Here is a 17348-nt window from a genome sequence, read left to right as displayed (position 1 = left end):
ATTTGTGTACCTGAAGATTGTTTCCTATCCACCAGTAGAAAACTGTCAAATTAGGGTTCTTAGGCAGTATGATGGCTGTCAGGTTCACCTCCTGGTTTCTCCCAATGACTGGAACCACTTCTAAATTTAAAGCCTGGAGTGGAGCTGAACAAAGTTCCAAAAATATCACTGAACAAGAATCCATCCATTTATTAACACTTCCTTCCCCAAAAGCCTCCCACCTGTTCACCATAAGGTCCTGAATTTATTTTCCCTCCCTCCTTTCCTTCCTCTTTTACATTCATGTTGAAAGCTATGGACATAATTGGAAAGACTTCATTTCAACTACAACACATCCCCCAGCTGACCCCAAAACCCCTCAAACCAAATATGAAAGCAATAAGACAGATCAACAATATGGGCTTCTCTCATGCCCATTCTTTTCATTCAAGTCCAGTTTGAGAATACTTAAGCAAATACTCCAGTTAAAAACTGGAAAAGGCAATCTCAGCTTTTTTTTTCTTTTTTTTAAACTCAGTAACAAAAGATCAAATGAATAGAAATCTAACAAATCTCAAATTGCTAAGGGAAAATCAGAAAACTGAAAAAGACTGCTGCTGACTACTCATTTTCATTATAAAATATCAGCTGTTAGGCTCACACAAAAAATCTCATTAATTCATGCTTTAAAATAGATCTGTACATCAGGGGAGCATTTATTTGCAAATCAAAATAGATAACCTCTGGACTCCAAAATGTGCCTTAGAGTAAGTTTATTCCTTTCTGAACTACTAAAACCATAAACATTATTATTTGTTTAAAAGAAATGCATCATTACAATGGTTTTATCTGCTTGTGTTATGTTTATTAGTGTTGTGCTGTTTCACAGTACAATAACTGTGTTGAAAGAAAATCTTTCCCTCAGAGGTTTCCCAGTATATCTTTATCAGAATGCCTGAAGGTAAAAGCTTTTTAACAGTACAAGATGGTAACTAGAATTTTACTTGTTCACCTGCACCAACTACCTGGGATATGAAACCACTGTACAGCTCAACATTTATTCATTATACAGAATGAATACTAACCAATCCATTTCTGTTCCATTCTAAATATCTTTTAACTCATTCAAAGGTTTTTCATCTCAGTGCAGACTTAATGGCAATTAACACTGGTCTAAAGCATTTCTCTTATTTTGTATCAGGAACTGAGTCACTGCTGGTTCACTTCTAATGTCACTTTGACTAAACTGACTGAACTTCTGAGAGCAAGTTGTCCAAAGGCCTTTTCCACCTCACTTCACTTGGTCTGTGTGGTGCTTCATCCAAATGTAAAGCTCTATTTTACTCTGCATTTTCTCCAATAAGTCTTTAACCACCAACATGAATTCAAGAAATATTGGGTGCTTTAACAAATTATCTCTTCAGTAGCTTCCAGAGGAGTAAAAATGCTTCTCTGGTGATGGTGTCTTGAAGAAAATTCAGAAATGTCAGGAATTTAATTAAATTTGTTCCTCCTAGAAATAGATTTTCCTCCTGGAAGAATCTGAGAAACTTTTTTGCTTTTGCCATAAATGTGTGTTTTCACAGAGGAAACTGATTACTTTGAGATATAGTTTTGTTCCTGAAGAAGATTACTTTCTTTTCCAAGATTTTTAGAGGCCAAGTTGTTTGTTACTTGAATGATGACTGTAATTTCAAGTTTGCTGTTTCTATATATTAAAGAGCTGAGAATAATTTCTGCAAGTCCTTCTGCTTGTGTCTGATACACAATTCCATTGTGCATTTGAACAAAGTTTATAGCACTCTTAAGTATGTACAATTAAGACTGAGGTTATGTGATTTCTATTTAACTAAGTTAAAATTTCAGTAGTTTCCGAAGTTCCACACTATAGAGGTGATGGTTCCATGAAAAATAAAATGCATGCAGCATATGTATTGATGTATGTATGCAGTTCTTCTTTAGTTCTTTTCAGTCTGAGTTCTTGGGCCTCTACAGTTGCCTACTCACATTTGTGCTAATTCTAATTACTAATTTCTCTTGCAGTTCATTATAAAGTTGTAGATTGTTTAATCTGGATCAGAAAGTATGATTTGCATGACAGGCCAAAATTCTTATAATTGTCCTGCATTACAGATGTCCCATAGCAACCTGGCAGAAGTGAAAAGATTTCCTCTGCCATTTGCCTCTGCAAAAATTCCCTGGGAATAATATGTCAGTTGGAGACTGCTGACTCCTGAAAGAAGAATTCTACAGAGACCCCTGCTTTCATGGTATTCCACAGTGAAAAATGTCCCTTAATGGCTATCAGTGTTTCACTAGAACGTAGAAATTGCAGTTTAATTAGCGCCAACTAATTTCCTCAAATCTTGTAATTTACCTAAAAAAATTAAACAGAGCAAATCACATGGAATGCATTTACTCAAGCAGACTGTGTAACACACTGCCATGAGTCTGCCAGTCCCTGTGCAGCACCCAGGGGCAGGCTCAGGAAGGGATCACATCTGCTTCAGTGCCCTGCTGCCTCTGAACTTCAGCACCAAAGCCCCATAATGCACCAGTCATTTACTTGTGTGAAACAACTCTGCTTTCTGCAATTTTAAAATCTGCTGCATAAACGAGAATCAACATCTTTTAGTTTTACTGTTTATTCTAACATAGGCCATATTAAAAGCACACTTTGAGAGTCTTCTGCTTTCCATCAGGGCTTGCTGCTGCTTGTCATTCTCTGAAGGGTTAGAAGTTATACTTGGACAGAAGAATGTCACACAGTTTTTTCCTGTTCATTTCTTGTACAGATCTACTACTTCCTTGCCTACTCCCCTTCTCAGCACCTAGAAGCTTCTCAAAAGGAACAGTGAAGCCCTAAGTAATTAATCTGAGCTCTCTGGAGTTGTCAAATTATTTAAAAAACAAACATGACAAAGAAACAGATAATGAAACTGAGTTGTAAAGTTTGGTTCTGATTCTTTCTGCTTGATATTAACAGGAGACTGGTCTTTAGCATGAATGTGTTTGTCTTTGTCTGCTACTCAAAGGAGAACTGGAAACTCTGAACTCAAGGACAGTGACTAGCAAAATACAAAAATATCAGCTCAGCAGTCACTAGACAAGCTGACATAAAGCAGATGGCTCTGTGCACAACCTGGTAAATGGCTCCAGTGATTTCCATTGCTTTGGGAGTAGGATGGAAGACACACCACTCACAGCAGAGGGAAACAGACACCTGGAGAATGCAAGATGAGTATATTTTCCTTTGATGTTACTCATTTCTGAATTTTTTTGACGCATCTGAAAACAGGCAATAGATGTCTTGAATCTCAAAGGAAGAGGAGAAATCAGTTCCACTTTTGAGTTCCTTTCTTCATTTCAGTTATGAGAAGACTGAGGTACATTAAGCTTGCAATGGTGCATGATATTCCCTGGGCCGTGATATTCTTTATTTTATATCTGTTTGATTGGGTTTTTTCAGTCTTAATTAAGGAGAGGAAGAGAAGAACAAGTCAAGTAATACTGCCTGCAAACATGAAGTTATATCCAAGCACCATTTAAAACTCTGAGAATTAACTACCTGAAATTTAGATTTAGAACCACTGAGATTTTGACTATTTTTTAAAATTATACAAGAACTCATGTTTCCCAACACATTTGTTAACTTGCTTTACACTGCACCTGGAAGCTCTACAAAGACATAGCTCAAAGTATTAACTTTTAGCTGCTAAGGCTGACAAGGGGTGTTGAATCAGGAAGATGGATCAAACCTGAAATTTATATGAAGCATGCTTGTTATTTAAAAGATTAATAAACCATCCTTCTGCCAAATCCAAACAAAACTAATTCTGAGCTCCTACTGGATTAGGTTTATAAGCCTCAGCATTAATAACACACAGCACTGCAGGACTGCATGAGGATATTGAAAAAATACGATCTTTCCTAATTGCGACCAGCAATTTTCTTTCCTACTTCATAACTGACATGAGGTTTGCACACAACGGCCAAAGTAAGAAAACCAAAGAGCTGATTTACAGTTGACTTGGACGAACACCACAGCCTCGTCATGCCCAGCCACGTTCTCAGCCTTCACGGACACGCGGTAAATCCCGGGATTCTCGTAGCGGTGGCGGATGGGCTCTCCAGTCATCGTCAGGTTCACGTATATCGCCTTAAAGCCATCTCCAAGATCTACCTGGTATTTGGTACTCAATACATCACCCTAAAAGGAAAACACATCAAAGATATCTTCAAAATAGACAGGATGCATGTTTATAACCGTTTATGGAATCACAACTGCGTTTTCAGCCCCAGACAGACACCTTGACCCAATTGCAACGGCTGCAGTAAAATCACTACTGCCATGGCAATTACATTAGTGCAACAATGCTGTGTGCACTAATAGAGAAAATACTGTGTTTACAGAGCAAGGTGCTGCCTCAAAATTATATTCCCCAGACCACTAACCAAGTTGTATGGCACAGAACCAGCACTCTTCTCTTAATCTAGCTGGACATTGTGTAACACATTATATTCCCCAGACCACTAACCAAGTTAAGTTGTATGGCACAGAACCAGCACTCTTAATCTAGCTGGACATTGTGTAACATAATGGTGCAGGGCAGCCCCAGGTTCCAAAGTGATGCTCATGTGATCGTAAACAACTGAAGATTGCTATTTTAGCATTTTCTTACTCATCGCCCAAGCTTCTAGCCTTTGCAGTTATAAAGTGAAATGAACTGGCTTAGATGTTCTTCACAGCACTTTCCAGCCACCCCCTCTTAGTGTCAACCAGCCTTTAAGACCCAAGCTGGGATCTTCACAGAGTTGTAGAGCGATACACTGAGCTACCAGCATGCCAAGAACTAACATGCTCTAGTGCAAAATTAGATGCATCCTTAATAAAGCAGATCACTGAGCTGAGTTTGGGAAATGGTTTAAAAGTCCAGTCAAATAATTCTGTCTTGTCAAATAGCTCATGGAATTTATAACTCATAATACTTTTGCTAAGTGCTCCTTTAAGTGTGACACTGTGTTCCTAAACTCAGGCCTCAAGTACCACAAGGCTGATACCACTGTCAGAGAGCGGATGCCCATCACTTATGTGTTGTCATGGCATAGCTGCTCAAGAGAGAAATCAGACCTGTGCCACATGGACTGGTCATTTGGTTGCAGTCAAAGGAAAGTTTGTTTTAGCTGTGAGCAGCAACACTTTCTCAATACTACTGGCAGCAGTGCCTGAGCAAGGGGCCCTGAGTCCTTGACCTCCAGCAGTGTGGATGTTCCTCCTTGCTTCCCAGAGATCATGGCAGGCTGCAGGGCCAGGTTTCATAGAAAAGCCTCTTTGTTGTGGAAACACAAGTATTGATTTCAAAAACTTCCTTGCCTCTAGGAAAGGAATGTATACACCCATACGCTGGTCAAGTAACATGAAAGGCCACCAAAGCAGAAAAGGATTGACATTAAAGTATTCAAAAATCACTTCATTTCTCCAAAAGCCACTCTCTGAAATTGCTTTATTTCAAAATGTAATCCTAAAAGACAGCACTAATGTAATTGTTTTCATGATGACAATGTTCAGTGATTGCAAAAATCTCCCCAGGAAACAGGTGAATTACACAGAGCTGGACAATTCTAAGATTTATCAGAAGAAGTGCCAGGCATCTTATCCTATGCTTTTTTCCAAGAGAGGTTGGACCAGATGATCCTTGAGGTCCCTTCCAACCTGTCAGTCTATATTTCTATGAGTCTTTGAAAATCAAAGGAGATATCATGCCTAGAACCTATGTACCCTGTCATTACAAAAGGAAGGAAAACACACTATTATTTGCCCCTTTTATTATTTTGCAGTGTGGACGATTTTCTTCCATGTTTTATCACATGAAACAACATTGCTTATAATGTAAAAAGTACCCATAATAAGGAACCTGTAAGATTATCAAATACCTAAGCACCATACTTCAAGACACATAAAGGACTATGAAAGCCTCTTCATTGTGAATAGTTTTTCCCAAATAACATCTTTATTTTGACAACAGAAGAGTAGAATTTTGCAGAGGAGATAATATATTATTAAAGTTTAAAGCAGAAGAGATATCTCCTTGCCCGCAATGTGTTAGTAAGTGGAATCTCTTTAGATGACATTAGCTTGCATGTAATTCTTGTTCACTCTGTCTAATGCTAACAAGTGTACATGCATATTTTTTCCAGGTGAGACAGAAACTAGCACTGAAAGACAGTAGAGGAAGGTTCTCTTAATGACTAATAACTTCCTTAGTGTAAAGATGAGGGTGCTTTTTTTCAAAACACCAAGGTATTTCTATTTCCTGACCAGTAAAGACAGAGAATGGAGAGACAGCAAAACAGTGACAAAGGGAAAAGGCAGATAAATCTATAAGGAATTGGGACATCCACTTCCATAAAAAGATAGGAGATTGTCATGACATTATTTATTAATACATTCAGCCAACAAAATTTAGGAAAAATTATGACCATGATGGTGCATATATTTGTTATTATTTCTAAGGACAGTCACAAACTGCCCAAATGTACCAGAAACCTGCTTCCTTTCCTCTCTGATGTCTGGTATTCCTGCACCTAACAACATGCACTCACAGAAACTAGCAAATTCATTTCGTTCACCAGAGAAAGTAGTATGTTTTTGTTTGTTGTAGTAGAGCTGATTCTTAAACTCAGTAATTGTTATGAATTCTCATTAGACTTTGTCATACAGATTAAGTCCTAAGCAATGCTCAGAACATTTGAGTTTAAATATTTTTAGCCATAGAGGGCACCAAACTGCTGTATTTCTTCTAAATCTGTCTTCCTCTTTGATGTATGGAGCAAAGACTTCACCAAAAGACACAGCCAGGGATTCTCTTCAAGATCCCTTATTTCTGAAGATTTGTGAATAATTTTAAATGTTTTTCTTATTGCCACAGAGATTCATGAAAGCTTCAGTAGGAAAAAAGTCAAACTGCCAATCAAAATCATTATAGTCCAAATTGTAACCAAATGCTCTAGGCTTACGATAAACATTTCCAAACAAACTCTAAAAAGAGAAGGCAGCAGGACTTGCCACACAAACTGCTGGGGCACTGCACGCACTGGGACAGAGCCTGTGAAGCATTAAGCAGCCCAGTGTTCTGCACGTAACCTTCTTGATTCTATTACAGAAATAAATCCCAAGTGCTCGATTTATACAGCACAGGTTTGCCAAAATGTGTGAACTTTCTTCAAGTTCTTGCAAACCAGTGGGGTTAGCCAGGATTACAATACTCTGGTAACCTGAGCAGAGCAGTTATAACTTAATGCTAAAAAACAAGCATGAGAAAATAAACCCATGGCAAACAATTCATCCAAAAGTTACTCGCTGCTGCTGGTCACGGCCTTAGGGAATTGTCTCTCAATAAACAAAAAAAAAAATCCCATATCTTTGGCAACACAACTAATATAGAAAAATATTCTTATGCTGAGCTATTTGCTGATTTCTGTAAGGCTTTGCCTCATTCCTGTCTGAAAGGCTGATTCTTGAAAACACCTAAAACCTAGTATTAAATGTTCTCTCCATTTTAGTTCTTCTCTGATAAAGCAGTTGAAATTTTCAGTCCAAGAAGACTTTGGTAATCCAGTTACTCTGATTTTCCAAGAAACCAGTGTCTTTTCTGCTGAGGAGACAAATCCTGTTCTGCGGGTAGAATTTGGAGGTTCACCAAGTTTAATGGCTTATCTTATTTACTTGAAATCAAGTTTCAGTATTTGGAAAACTGTTAATCTTTGTCTCAAGCATAAATTAATCTTCATTCAGCAGCAAAAGTGGTAGGAATGAAACTAACCCTAAAATCAGCAATTCAACTTCCATATAGCCAGTGTTTATTACTACCTGCTCTTGTTGGACAATGAAGGTGATGTCTTCCCCAGGCCTAACAGCCAGGCTTTCTTCTCTGATGCTGATCTGAAGTCCCTTGGGAGCAATCAATGGACACATATGGTGTGCTAAGTTCTGCTGCAGGTCTACTCCACCTTCACACACATTAGAAACAACTTTCCTGTACCTGCAAAAACAGTAAATGGTGGGCACAGTGAATTGGAGGTAAGCAAAAGAATGCCAGCAAAGGCACCAAATGCACGTGTGATTGAGGCCACTGCATTTTCCTTAGGTTCACAAACAGACAAGATTGCAAATGATCAAAGCCAACTAACAATGCAAGTATTTTCATTAGGGACATTGCCTTTACTAGTGGAAACCTGCTGAAGAAAGAAGATGTAGACAATGGATGAGAATTTCACTTGCATGCATTGGAAGAGTCTGTGTTTTCCAACTTAGAAACATGCCTGACTAACCCTCAGGGACCTAGACAGTCTGCTCTCCTCTCTGTCATCCCCTTTTCTAGCATCCAAGTCTTCAATGCTCTAGAGGTCTTGGTTCAAATCCCAAAGACTGGGAAGGAATTAGACCAAACAGCTTCTACATTAACCCAGAACTAATTGCTAACTTCTACACTAACCCAGAACTAACTGCTGCTTCCAAATCTATTCATTTCTTAAAACACTTAAAGCATTTGTTTAATATAACTGTATAAAAGACTGAAAGGATTCACACTTTTAAAGTGCTAATAATGAAATAGTCGGATGTGTACAGTAATTATTTACAGATCACTTTCACACAGGTATCTTATTTTTAAACATACTTTACAATCAGAGTTATATTTCATTCTTTTGAATTTCCACTCTGTATATCCCAGCTGTCAGCCACAACCCAAAAGGCAGCATTTTCCTCTGTAAGGTAAATATACACAGAGACTGTGATTCTATTGCCAGATTGGACATTTCAGCATTTGGTTCTCATCTCCACAACCGACTGTGATGGTGTTATGATAAGCCAGAATAGATGCCAGCTGCAAGTTATTCACAGCACAGACGTCAGACTACATTGTAGTGTATATTCTATGCAGTATTGTTTATAGTTACTAAAGCTTTCCTTTGATTCTGAGTGTCCCATATGGTCAGGAAAAGAATCTATTCTCCACAGAACTCCTTACCCTTATGGAAGTGAGAAACTTGGAAATTCTGTGAGATGTTGTCAGTTCCACAGAGTAATTCATTGGATCCAAACTGAAAATTACTCTGAACCCAAGAAACGAGCTAAAAGAAAAGGCTATGAATGAACATTCCTATCAGAAGTGTAATGATACAAAATATTACCAAAAAATTAAAAATTTTTAAAAGACAGCTCCACCTCTTCTCAAATGGGGTAGTTTTTAAACCACTGTGAACACACAAGGCAATATTTTCCTTTCATTAGTCTGTAGGAAGCTTCTGCTCATGCTCTATATCAGAATCAGAACTTTTCCATTTGCCAGTTTTTACAGTTTGCCTTATTTACATTTCATAGAATCATAGACTGGTTTGGGTTGGAAGAGACCATAAAAATTATTTCTTTCCAACCCCCCTTTCATGGACAGGGACACCTTCCACTAGATCAGGCTTCTCAAAGCCCCATCTAACCTGGCCTTCAACACTTCCAGCACTTCTAAAGATGAGGAATCCACAGCTTCTCTGGGCAACCTGTGCCAGTGTCTCACCATTCTTACAGCAAAGAATTTTTTCCTATTATCTAAGCTAAACCTTCACTCCTTCAGTGTAAGGCCATTACTTACCCCTCATCCTATCGCTACGTGTCCTTGTGTAAAGTCTCTCTCCAGATCTCTTGTAGACTCCATCTAAGTATTTAAATGTGAATTTCTTTCAAACCACATTTGAGGCTGCTGGTTGTAGCCTCTACCCCTCTCTGGAAGCCTCATCAAACCCATGAAATGCAAAATCAGCTTACCCAGTGCTGCTGGTGTATGCCTGCCCCAACACACAGTCTTCAGGAGGTGCTTCTGGGTTAAACCAAAAGTCAGCAAAGCATTTGCTCGACTCCAGCTTCAGAGGTGCAGAGCGCTCAAACCCGTAATCACTGAAGAACATCAACACCAAACATGTTACTACTATCCCCACTTCACTCTGCAATCCAGCTTGGGGTGAATGAAACTACATTTTTCAAAGTCAATATATTTTTCCAGTGTTATTCTACTAGATGAACATACAAGATGATTAAGCCAATTCTGTTCTAATTTCAATGGGAGTTGTGTACACTTGGGGAAAAACTGGCTGCAATTACTTTGTCAGTTCTGGAAAATTACCTCCCTTGGTAAAAAAAGATGTTTTTAAAGGTTTCCTTAGACACTCAGACCAGCCATTTCTTTTCTTTTCTCTTTTTTTTTTTTTTTTAAGCTTGCCTTTAAATTAATTCAATGGTCATTTTTCAAGTCTTTATCAATAGAGAAAAACATCAGGATTTGTTCAGTCAAGTGAAACAAATACTTAAACATGGCAACATTTTTAAACAAATGCAAATGTAAAAGAAACCTGTTATTGAATAACAGGTTTTTCATTTGCTTATACATGGCGATGGGAACAGGGGCAAAAGGAGGAAAATAAACCCATCTCAAGCTCTAAGTAAATATTTATTAGAAATAAGTCAAAAGGCCCACAGACAGACTCACCATAAGAAATCAGTGTTCACACATTCACAAACTTTGGATGTGAGAGCTGATGTGAAACTTTTCCCTTTAATGCACCACGATGAAATCTTCCTCTTCCGAAAGCTTCTCTGCTGGCCCATGATGCAACGATCACCCTGAATATCAAAGCACTGCACTTACTGCAACAGAACCTCCACAAACAGACCTTGTGTTGTCCTGAGAAAGGCTGGTCTTGCTGCCAAGACTATAAACCTTGTCAACCCTCTGATCCTCAGATATATAGGTATAGAAAGCCCTCATATCCACTGCTGTCCACTAACAGGTCATTACAGAGTTGTAACATAGGCTATATTTTCAGGACACAAATCTGAACATGCACATGAAAATTCAAGTGCAATTTATGTTTCATGAGTATCCAACCTGTGTGCAAAGCTCAGAATGGCCATTTAAATATTTCATCTGGCTGCAGATAGCTGAATTTCTCTAAATCACCATATCTCATATTGGCTGTCCATTTGAAGCACCAACCATGAGGACACAGAATAAACTCTCTCCATACACACTCCACTGGTAACTGGGCATCTGCAAGTACTCTGTCAAAGTAATTTTAGTAGTTTCTAATTTCTGAAAGATATTTCAATGCCAATACTCCAAGATACTGTTACTCTTTAGGCTCAGATCTGTGTAACATTCTTTGTATACACACAGCAGTCCCAAACAAGAGGTGTAAAATTAGGCATAAGAACTAGAAAATGAGAGCTGGAGTAACACTGAGTAGTATGCAAAAAATAAACCAACCCTGGTGGAAGTAATAAACATAAAAATCAGAATTTTTATGAATAAATATGATGTGTTCCATTTAATAAAAAATCCCACCACATATTGGTCTCTTTAATCAGTACATTGCACAGAGAATTTCATTTCCGAAAAATGGATTTGGCCAGAGCATTGTGATTAGCACAGCCTTAGTGCATTACTGCAGAAAGGGTATTGCCCAAAACAACTGGACTCTGTTATGTGATTGGTCCACTGAGATCCTAAATGACTTCTGGAATGGACTTTACTTATGGCAATTTATATATGAGTATGGTATGTGGTCAGGAAGTTGGCAGAACACGACTGCATGTTGAAATTGTTTCAATCAATATTACACACTTCACTTTATGGGACATGCTTCCCAACCCAGCAGGACCACCTATTATTATGGCAGCCCCCCAGATATACTTCTGCCTCTTTTGGGACACAGATCACACAACCAAAGGGAACACAAAATCCTCTCTGACTTTAAACTCCAATGAAATCAGCATAAGGAGACTAAGCTGGGGGTTTACCATCCAAATTCAATTTGGAAATATTTTCTCAGCACACAACTCTATACGAATCTGAAAGCTATGGAAAAGTTTTGTCAGTTAACATAAAACCAGGAATACCTGCAGATTGGTAAGCTCCCAAGACTCATAGTCTTCATCAGTGCACTCCCTGGGGAAGGATGGTCTGAAGTCCACCTTCACCAGTTCCCAGTCTGAACGGTAGCTGATATGTCCAAAGACTCTGAACAAAAGACCAAAAGTAAACTCTTACTGCAAAGAAATAAAATAGAGCTGAGATTCAAAATTTCATTCCTGTCTTTTCCTATACACAGTCATAGTTCTCTACTAAAAGGTCCCAGGATAATTTTTTTCCACTTTTATTCCTGTTCTATGTACAATTAGTCTAGTTAGGAAACATTTGTCAATTGTATGAAACTTTACAATGAAGAGCTATAGCTCATATATTAAAGTTTTGTTTTGTTTTGTTTTTCCCTAGCAAACTATCTAGAATTTTAATAGGGAATAATATTTTCAAATTTGGAATAAAAATTTTTGTCTATTGTCTTGCAATGTGAAACAGACATAGCTCTGATTTTGACAGAAAGCTCAGATCAGGGAGCAGAATCCCGGATCACCAGAGTCAGTTTCCAGCTCTGTCGCTCATTCCTTATGATTTGCAATTCCTTCAGTTGTTTTTGTTGTGGGATATAATACTAATTTCTACAGTCTTCAGATGGCAATATGCTATTAAACTCACAGCATTATCATATTTTATTAATTTCTAAGGAATACACTACATCTTCACATTGTGCTGGAGAACTCAGAGCCTCTTCTTCATTTTAGATAGTTCAATGTATAACAAAAACCAGCCACAAACTGTACAATTTTTGTGGGGGGAAAAAAGAAAAAAAAGGAAATCTCATTGCTTTAAAAAACAAGCTGCACTTTCAAAGCAGACAACATTTTTTAAGTCAGAATCTTTATTTCCAAAACAAAATGGGTACATATGACATCCAACAACAAATTAGAAAGGATGAAGACTCTTTTTGGGCAAAAGAAAAATGTATTTGTGGTTTGTATCAGGCTTATGTGACTTACTTGCCAAAGAATTTAAGGTTAATTCTGAAGCCAACAATTTCTGTGCAGTTCATACCGCACAGAGTTCATATTCCAAGCTTTAGTATCATTGTCCAAAGTAATTAATTCCTTTTGTTTTGCCCTCAGTTTTGTCCAAATCCAGGCACAGCAGGAATGGTACGGTTTTACTAAAAGCTTTCTGCAGTGCCCAGTCATTTCTCTTGTCCTGAATTCCAGGTTCAGATTGGAACTGGAGTAGACCAGAAGTGATTGATTCACTACAGCACAGAGGCAGTACACAAAGCATGCTCCCTGCTAAATGGCTTACAACTCTGAAATCTGCCAAAAAGGCTGAAAAATAGTTCACAGAGACTAAAGATGTACAGTGATTTCCCCCTTTCCTTTGTGGTGTCTTTGCTTTTCCTCCAGAGCAGAGAGATGTAGATACCAATAGGTTATTGCTCACACTGCTCACGTTATAATGACTGGAGAACCCATGCTCACAGAAAACCATGCCACGAGCAGTGGAGTTAATTAAACACAAACATATCCATTTAGTTTGTATGTCTCACTCTTTTCTTGTAAGGCTCTGAGATTAAAGGACTTGGATCATCTAATTCCTTTCCTTCTAAATGAACTTATGGCTCAGAAGTAGAAGCAAAACACACAAACCAAAAAATGTGGCTCATTCCACTGGCTGTATGTGCACGTAGGTGTGTGGTCCCATTTCTCTCATTGAACCTAAGGGTTTGGTTCTTTTTTCTGGTTCAGCTGGATCCTGAGAGCTGCTGTCACAATATAATCTTATTCACTGGTAGTTACATACTCAATAAAGTGTCTACTTAGGTGGTCTCTTGCTTTTTCCACAATGCCTGTTTCAATATGACTGGGTTTGCTGACAGACATGAAGTGTCTTTTGTATGCAAAATACCTGTACCTTTTTTTCTAAAATCTTTGTTTTTCCATACAAGGTACTAAGATAAGGCAGATTTCACCATGTGCTAATGCAACTACCTACCCCAGCTATTGCTGCTCCAGACATCACAAAACTTCACAAATTTACTACATTTCTTTTATTAACTCATTAATAAAAATATACATTCAAGTGCAAGTAGCCAAGTCCTGTTAAAACTTCACTCCTGCCTCAAGAAAAGTATTTTCTACAGAACAAATTAAATTTACTCCATTCGTGTTAGCTATCTCAGGCAGATTAGTCAAGGAAAGAGGAAGAAAGAAGATGGTGTTTTGAGTTCAAGGCAGAACAGAATAGTGACATTCTCCTGAAAACATAATCTCTGAATTATTATTAATGATCTTTGAAATATCAGGAGGGTGATTCCAAGTAACTATGGCAAGGGAAACATGTTGCTTATATATATATATAAATATGCACACACAACCACACATACACATTTATGTGTGTATATAGAACCAGAGATATAAAAGAGCAAAACAGAGCTCAGAGAGTTAGAGAATTAATTTTGATATCCACAGAGATACCAAAGAAATTATTGAGCTATCCACTTCTAAGCACCTTGGAGATAATTAAAATGATAACAAACAGCTACTACAGATTTATCAAAACCAAATCATGTCAAACTAATGTAATTTTCTCCTTTTACAGGGCAACCGGCTTAGTGGATAAAGGAAAGAAAAAAATGTAGTATATTTTGACCTTTGTTAAAATTGTTACACATTTCTATCTGACATTGTCTCAATGTAAAAAAGAAAATAGTGTAGATAAAATCACTGTGAACAGGAATGGAAATACATATTGAATTAGAAGAATCCATTTTCAAAAGGTAGTTATCAAATAAAGAATATTTTCAGATATGTATCACAAAGATATGATGGGTCCACAGTCAATATTTTCATTAACAATTGTGGTCAAATGAGAAAGACAAAAAATTTCGCAGGTAACACATAAAGAAGGGAGTGGACATTGTTGGAAATAATGTTCAGAAATCAATATGATGATATATTCCAAAACCAAGAAGAAAGTACTCCTTGGGAAAAAAGAAACCCAAACCCATATCAAAGGTGGAAACCAAAAGAGAAAATAACTTTCAAATATCAAATAAAAGACTTTGGGAATTCTGTGGAATTAAAACAAGAATGCAGTGTTGCTGCAAAATAAGAAAGACTAATTCTAGTTTGTATTTAGAACTCAAAAACAGAAGACATGGAGGTAATTATTTTGATAAACTTGGCACTGGTAAGGCCTCTGGAAGAATATTGTGTCTAATTTTGGATTTTATATGCATATTTACAGACCCACTAAAAATTAATTTGAAGAGGGGCAAAATGACTCATAAGCTGCTTAGAAAACGTAACCAATGAAGAATGATTGAAAGAATTGGGTTTTTCACTGGAATAGATGAAGCTGAGAAGTACAACAAAATGTTTGCAGAGTCTTGTTACAGAGTAAAGAGCTGTCATCAAAGAGACCTGGAGGAAGGGCAAGAAAGACGAAGGACAAGGATAAACTTAAAAGATACTGGCACTTTATACTCTAATTCCTTCTCCTCAGTACTGGTGAGTTCACATGTGAAGAACTGGGTCCAATTCTGGGCTCCCCTGTATGAGAGAGAGATGGAATGACTGGAGGGAGTCCAACAAAAGGCTGTGAAGGGGATGAAGGGGCTGGAAAGATCTTGTAAGAGGAGAGGTTGAGAGAAGTGGGACTGTTCAGCCCAAAGAAGAGAAGGCTCTCAGGAAACTGTCAAAAACTGTCTATAATACCTGGAGGGAAGGTACAAAGAAGATTCTTTGCTAGGATTGGAACCAGGTCTTCAGTGGTGCTCAGTGACAGGACCAGAGGGAACAGACTCCAAATGAAACACAGGAAATCCTCTCTGAACATCAGGAATCAACATTTCTGCTGTGAGGGTTCACTGTTACAGGGGCCCATGGAGGCTGTGAGTCTCCACCCTTGGAGATATTCAGAAGCCATCTGGGAATAGCTTTGTGTGATTTGCTCTGGGTGGGTGTGCATGAGCAAAGGGGTTTGACCAGATTATCTCCAGAGGTCACTTCTGATCTCAATGATTTTATCATTCTAGAATTCTGTAGAAGTAATGATTCAAGATGTTGAAGTTCATTCTGCTCCACTAGAGTGAGAAATTAGAAAATATCAGGATTATAGACAGAGGTTAGCTAAATATTGCCCAGTTCCACACCCTATGATGATAGAAAAACTATAGAAATTACTCTGGAAATTATGAAAAATCTAGTGGAATAATATGGCAGCTATGTACAAACCATATGTGGAAACAGCAAACTTGCTGTTTCAGAGGGTGAACTGTGACATTCTCTTCCGTGGATTTTTAGCAGAAGACTGAAATAACGTTTTTGCAGGTTGATCCAGCCTCTTGGAAAAAAAAAAGGAAACCAACAAAAAACCCCAAAACCTCATTTCCATTACGGCTGTTCTGATTCTACAGACTGAAGACCATGTTCTCACAGAGCACAGTAATGACACCAGTGTTCCCAACATTCTCTGGCTTAAATAAAACCCCAAAGATTTAAGAAAGTGTCCCAGTACAGTCACAAACTCCACTAAAAATGCAGATATACAGCTATGTTATTCCTAGGGTAAAATTTCTAAGTAACGCAGCATTTTACACACATCCAATTCAGCAAACTCTTTGAAAAAAAAGTCTTAATGATTATTAATGCTGTTGCTGCAGTAGCATGTGTTGCAGACTCCTCACATGAGCACATTTAAATGTACTACTAAAGATCACTAGAATAAAAAAGAAATATTTTTCAAAGTAACTAAGGCAGGTATTAAGTAGGATTCAATGGATTAGACAAAAATATGAGCTACAATAAAGCAATACATAACAGCAATCACAATATAATTGCTCAGGTGCAAAATATATATTATCTATGATGAATAAAATCATATGAATGAAAAAAACTGGAATGGTGCAGCAAGTGTAACTGATGACTAGAAGTTATATATCAAGAAGATAGCAATTCATAAGCTACTAAAACCTTCCTCTTGATTAACTATATTTCATTAGAAAGTCATCAAATCAATTCTGTTGAAACTATAAAAGATGATGCTGCGATAAATAATTTTTGGAAGAAATTCCAATTACCTTGGAAATTAATTTACTTTTATTTGCAAGGATTTAGGATCCATAATTTTAACTTCAGTGTTTCAGTTGCCATAACAACTTTGTACATTTGTTCCTAGTTCATTTATGAGCACATAATTTTTAAATTTGATTGCATCATTTGATAGATAAGACAGTTTAATGCAGTTTTTAAGCTAACTCATTTAAACTATTTACTGGAGGATTGCTGGTTATTTCTGCTCCTGATAAAGCTCATAATCAGGCAGAGTTAATTTAACAGAAATTATATGCAATGATAATCTTTTCCAGTAAATTCTGTTCAAGAGACAAGACCTGTTCAATAGAGACTCCTTGTTCAGGTGAGCCGTAGTAGCTGTGTC

At 37.5% G+C, this 17348-nt stretch overlaps 1 protein-coding gene across 1 annotated transcript in view; it reads right to left on the bottom strand.

The window, feature by feature from the left end:
* Positions 1–17348, bottom strand: part of SORCS2 (sortilin related VPS10 domain containing receptor 2) — a 548577-nt gene that overhangs the window by 29146 nt on the left and 502083 nt on the right. The window contains exons 16-21 of the mRNA XM_039728870.1: positions 11927–12047; positions 10518–10651; positions 9800–9928; positions 7850–8021; positions 4003–4189; positions 11–144 (exon numbers count right to left, since the gene is read on the bottom strand). Of these exons, the coding sequence (XP_039584804.1) occupies positions 11–144; positions 4003–4189; positions 7850–8021; positions 9800–9928; positions 10518–10651; positions 11927–12047 (877 nt within the window). The remainder of the gene's footprint in view (positions 1–10; positions 145–4002; positions 4190–7849; positions 8022–9799; positions 9929–10517; positions 10652–11926; positions 12048–17348) is intronic.

The sequence above is a fragment of the Passer montanus genome, unplaced genomic scaffold (genome assembly GCF_014805655.1).
Source record: "Passer montanus isolate IOZ18808 unplaced genomic scaffold, ASM1480565v1 scaffold67, whole genome shotgun sequence".
In the NCBI taxonomy this organism is placed as follows: Eukaryota; Metazoa; Chordata; class Aves; order Passeriformes; family Passeridae; genus Passer; species Passer montanus.
This window is presented reverse-complemented; position numbering and strand designations above follow the sequence as displayed.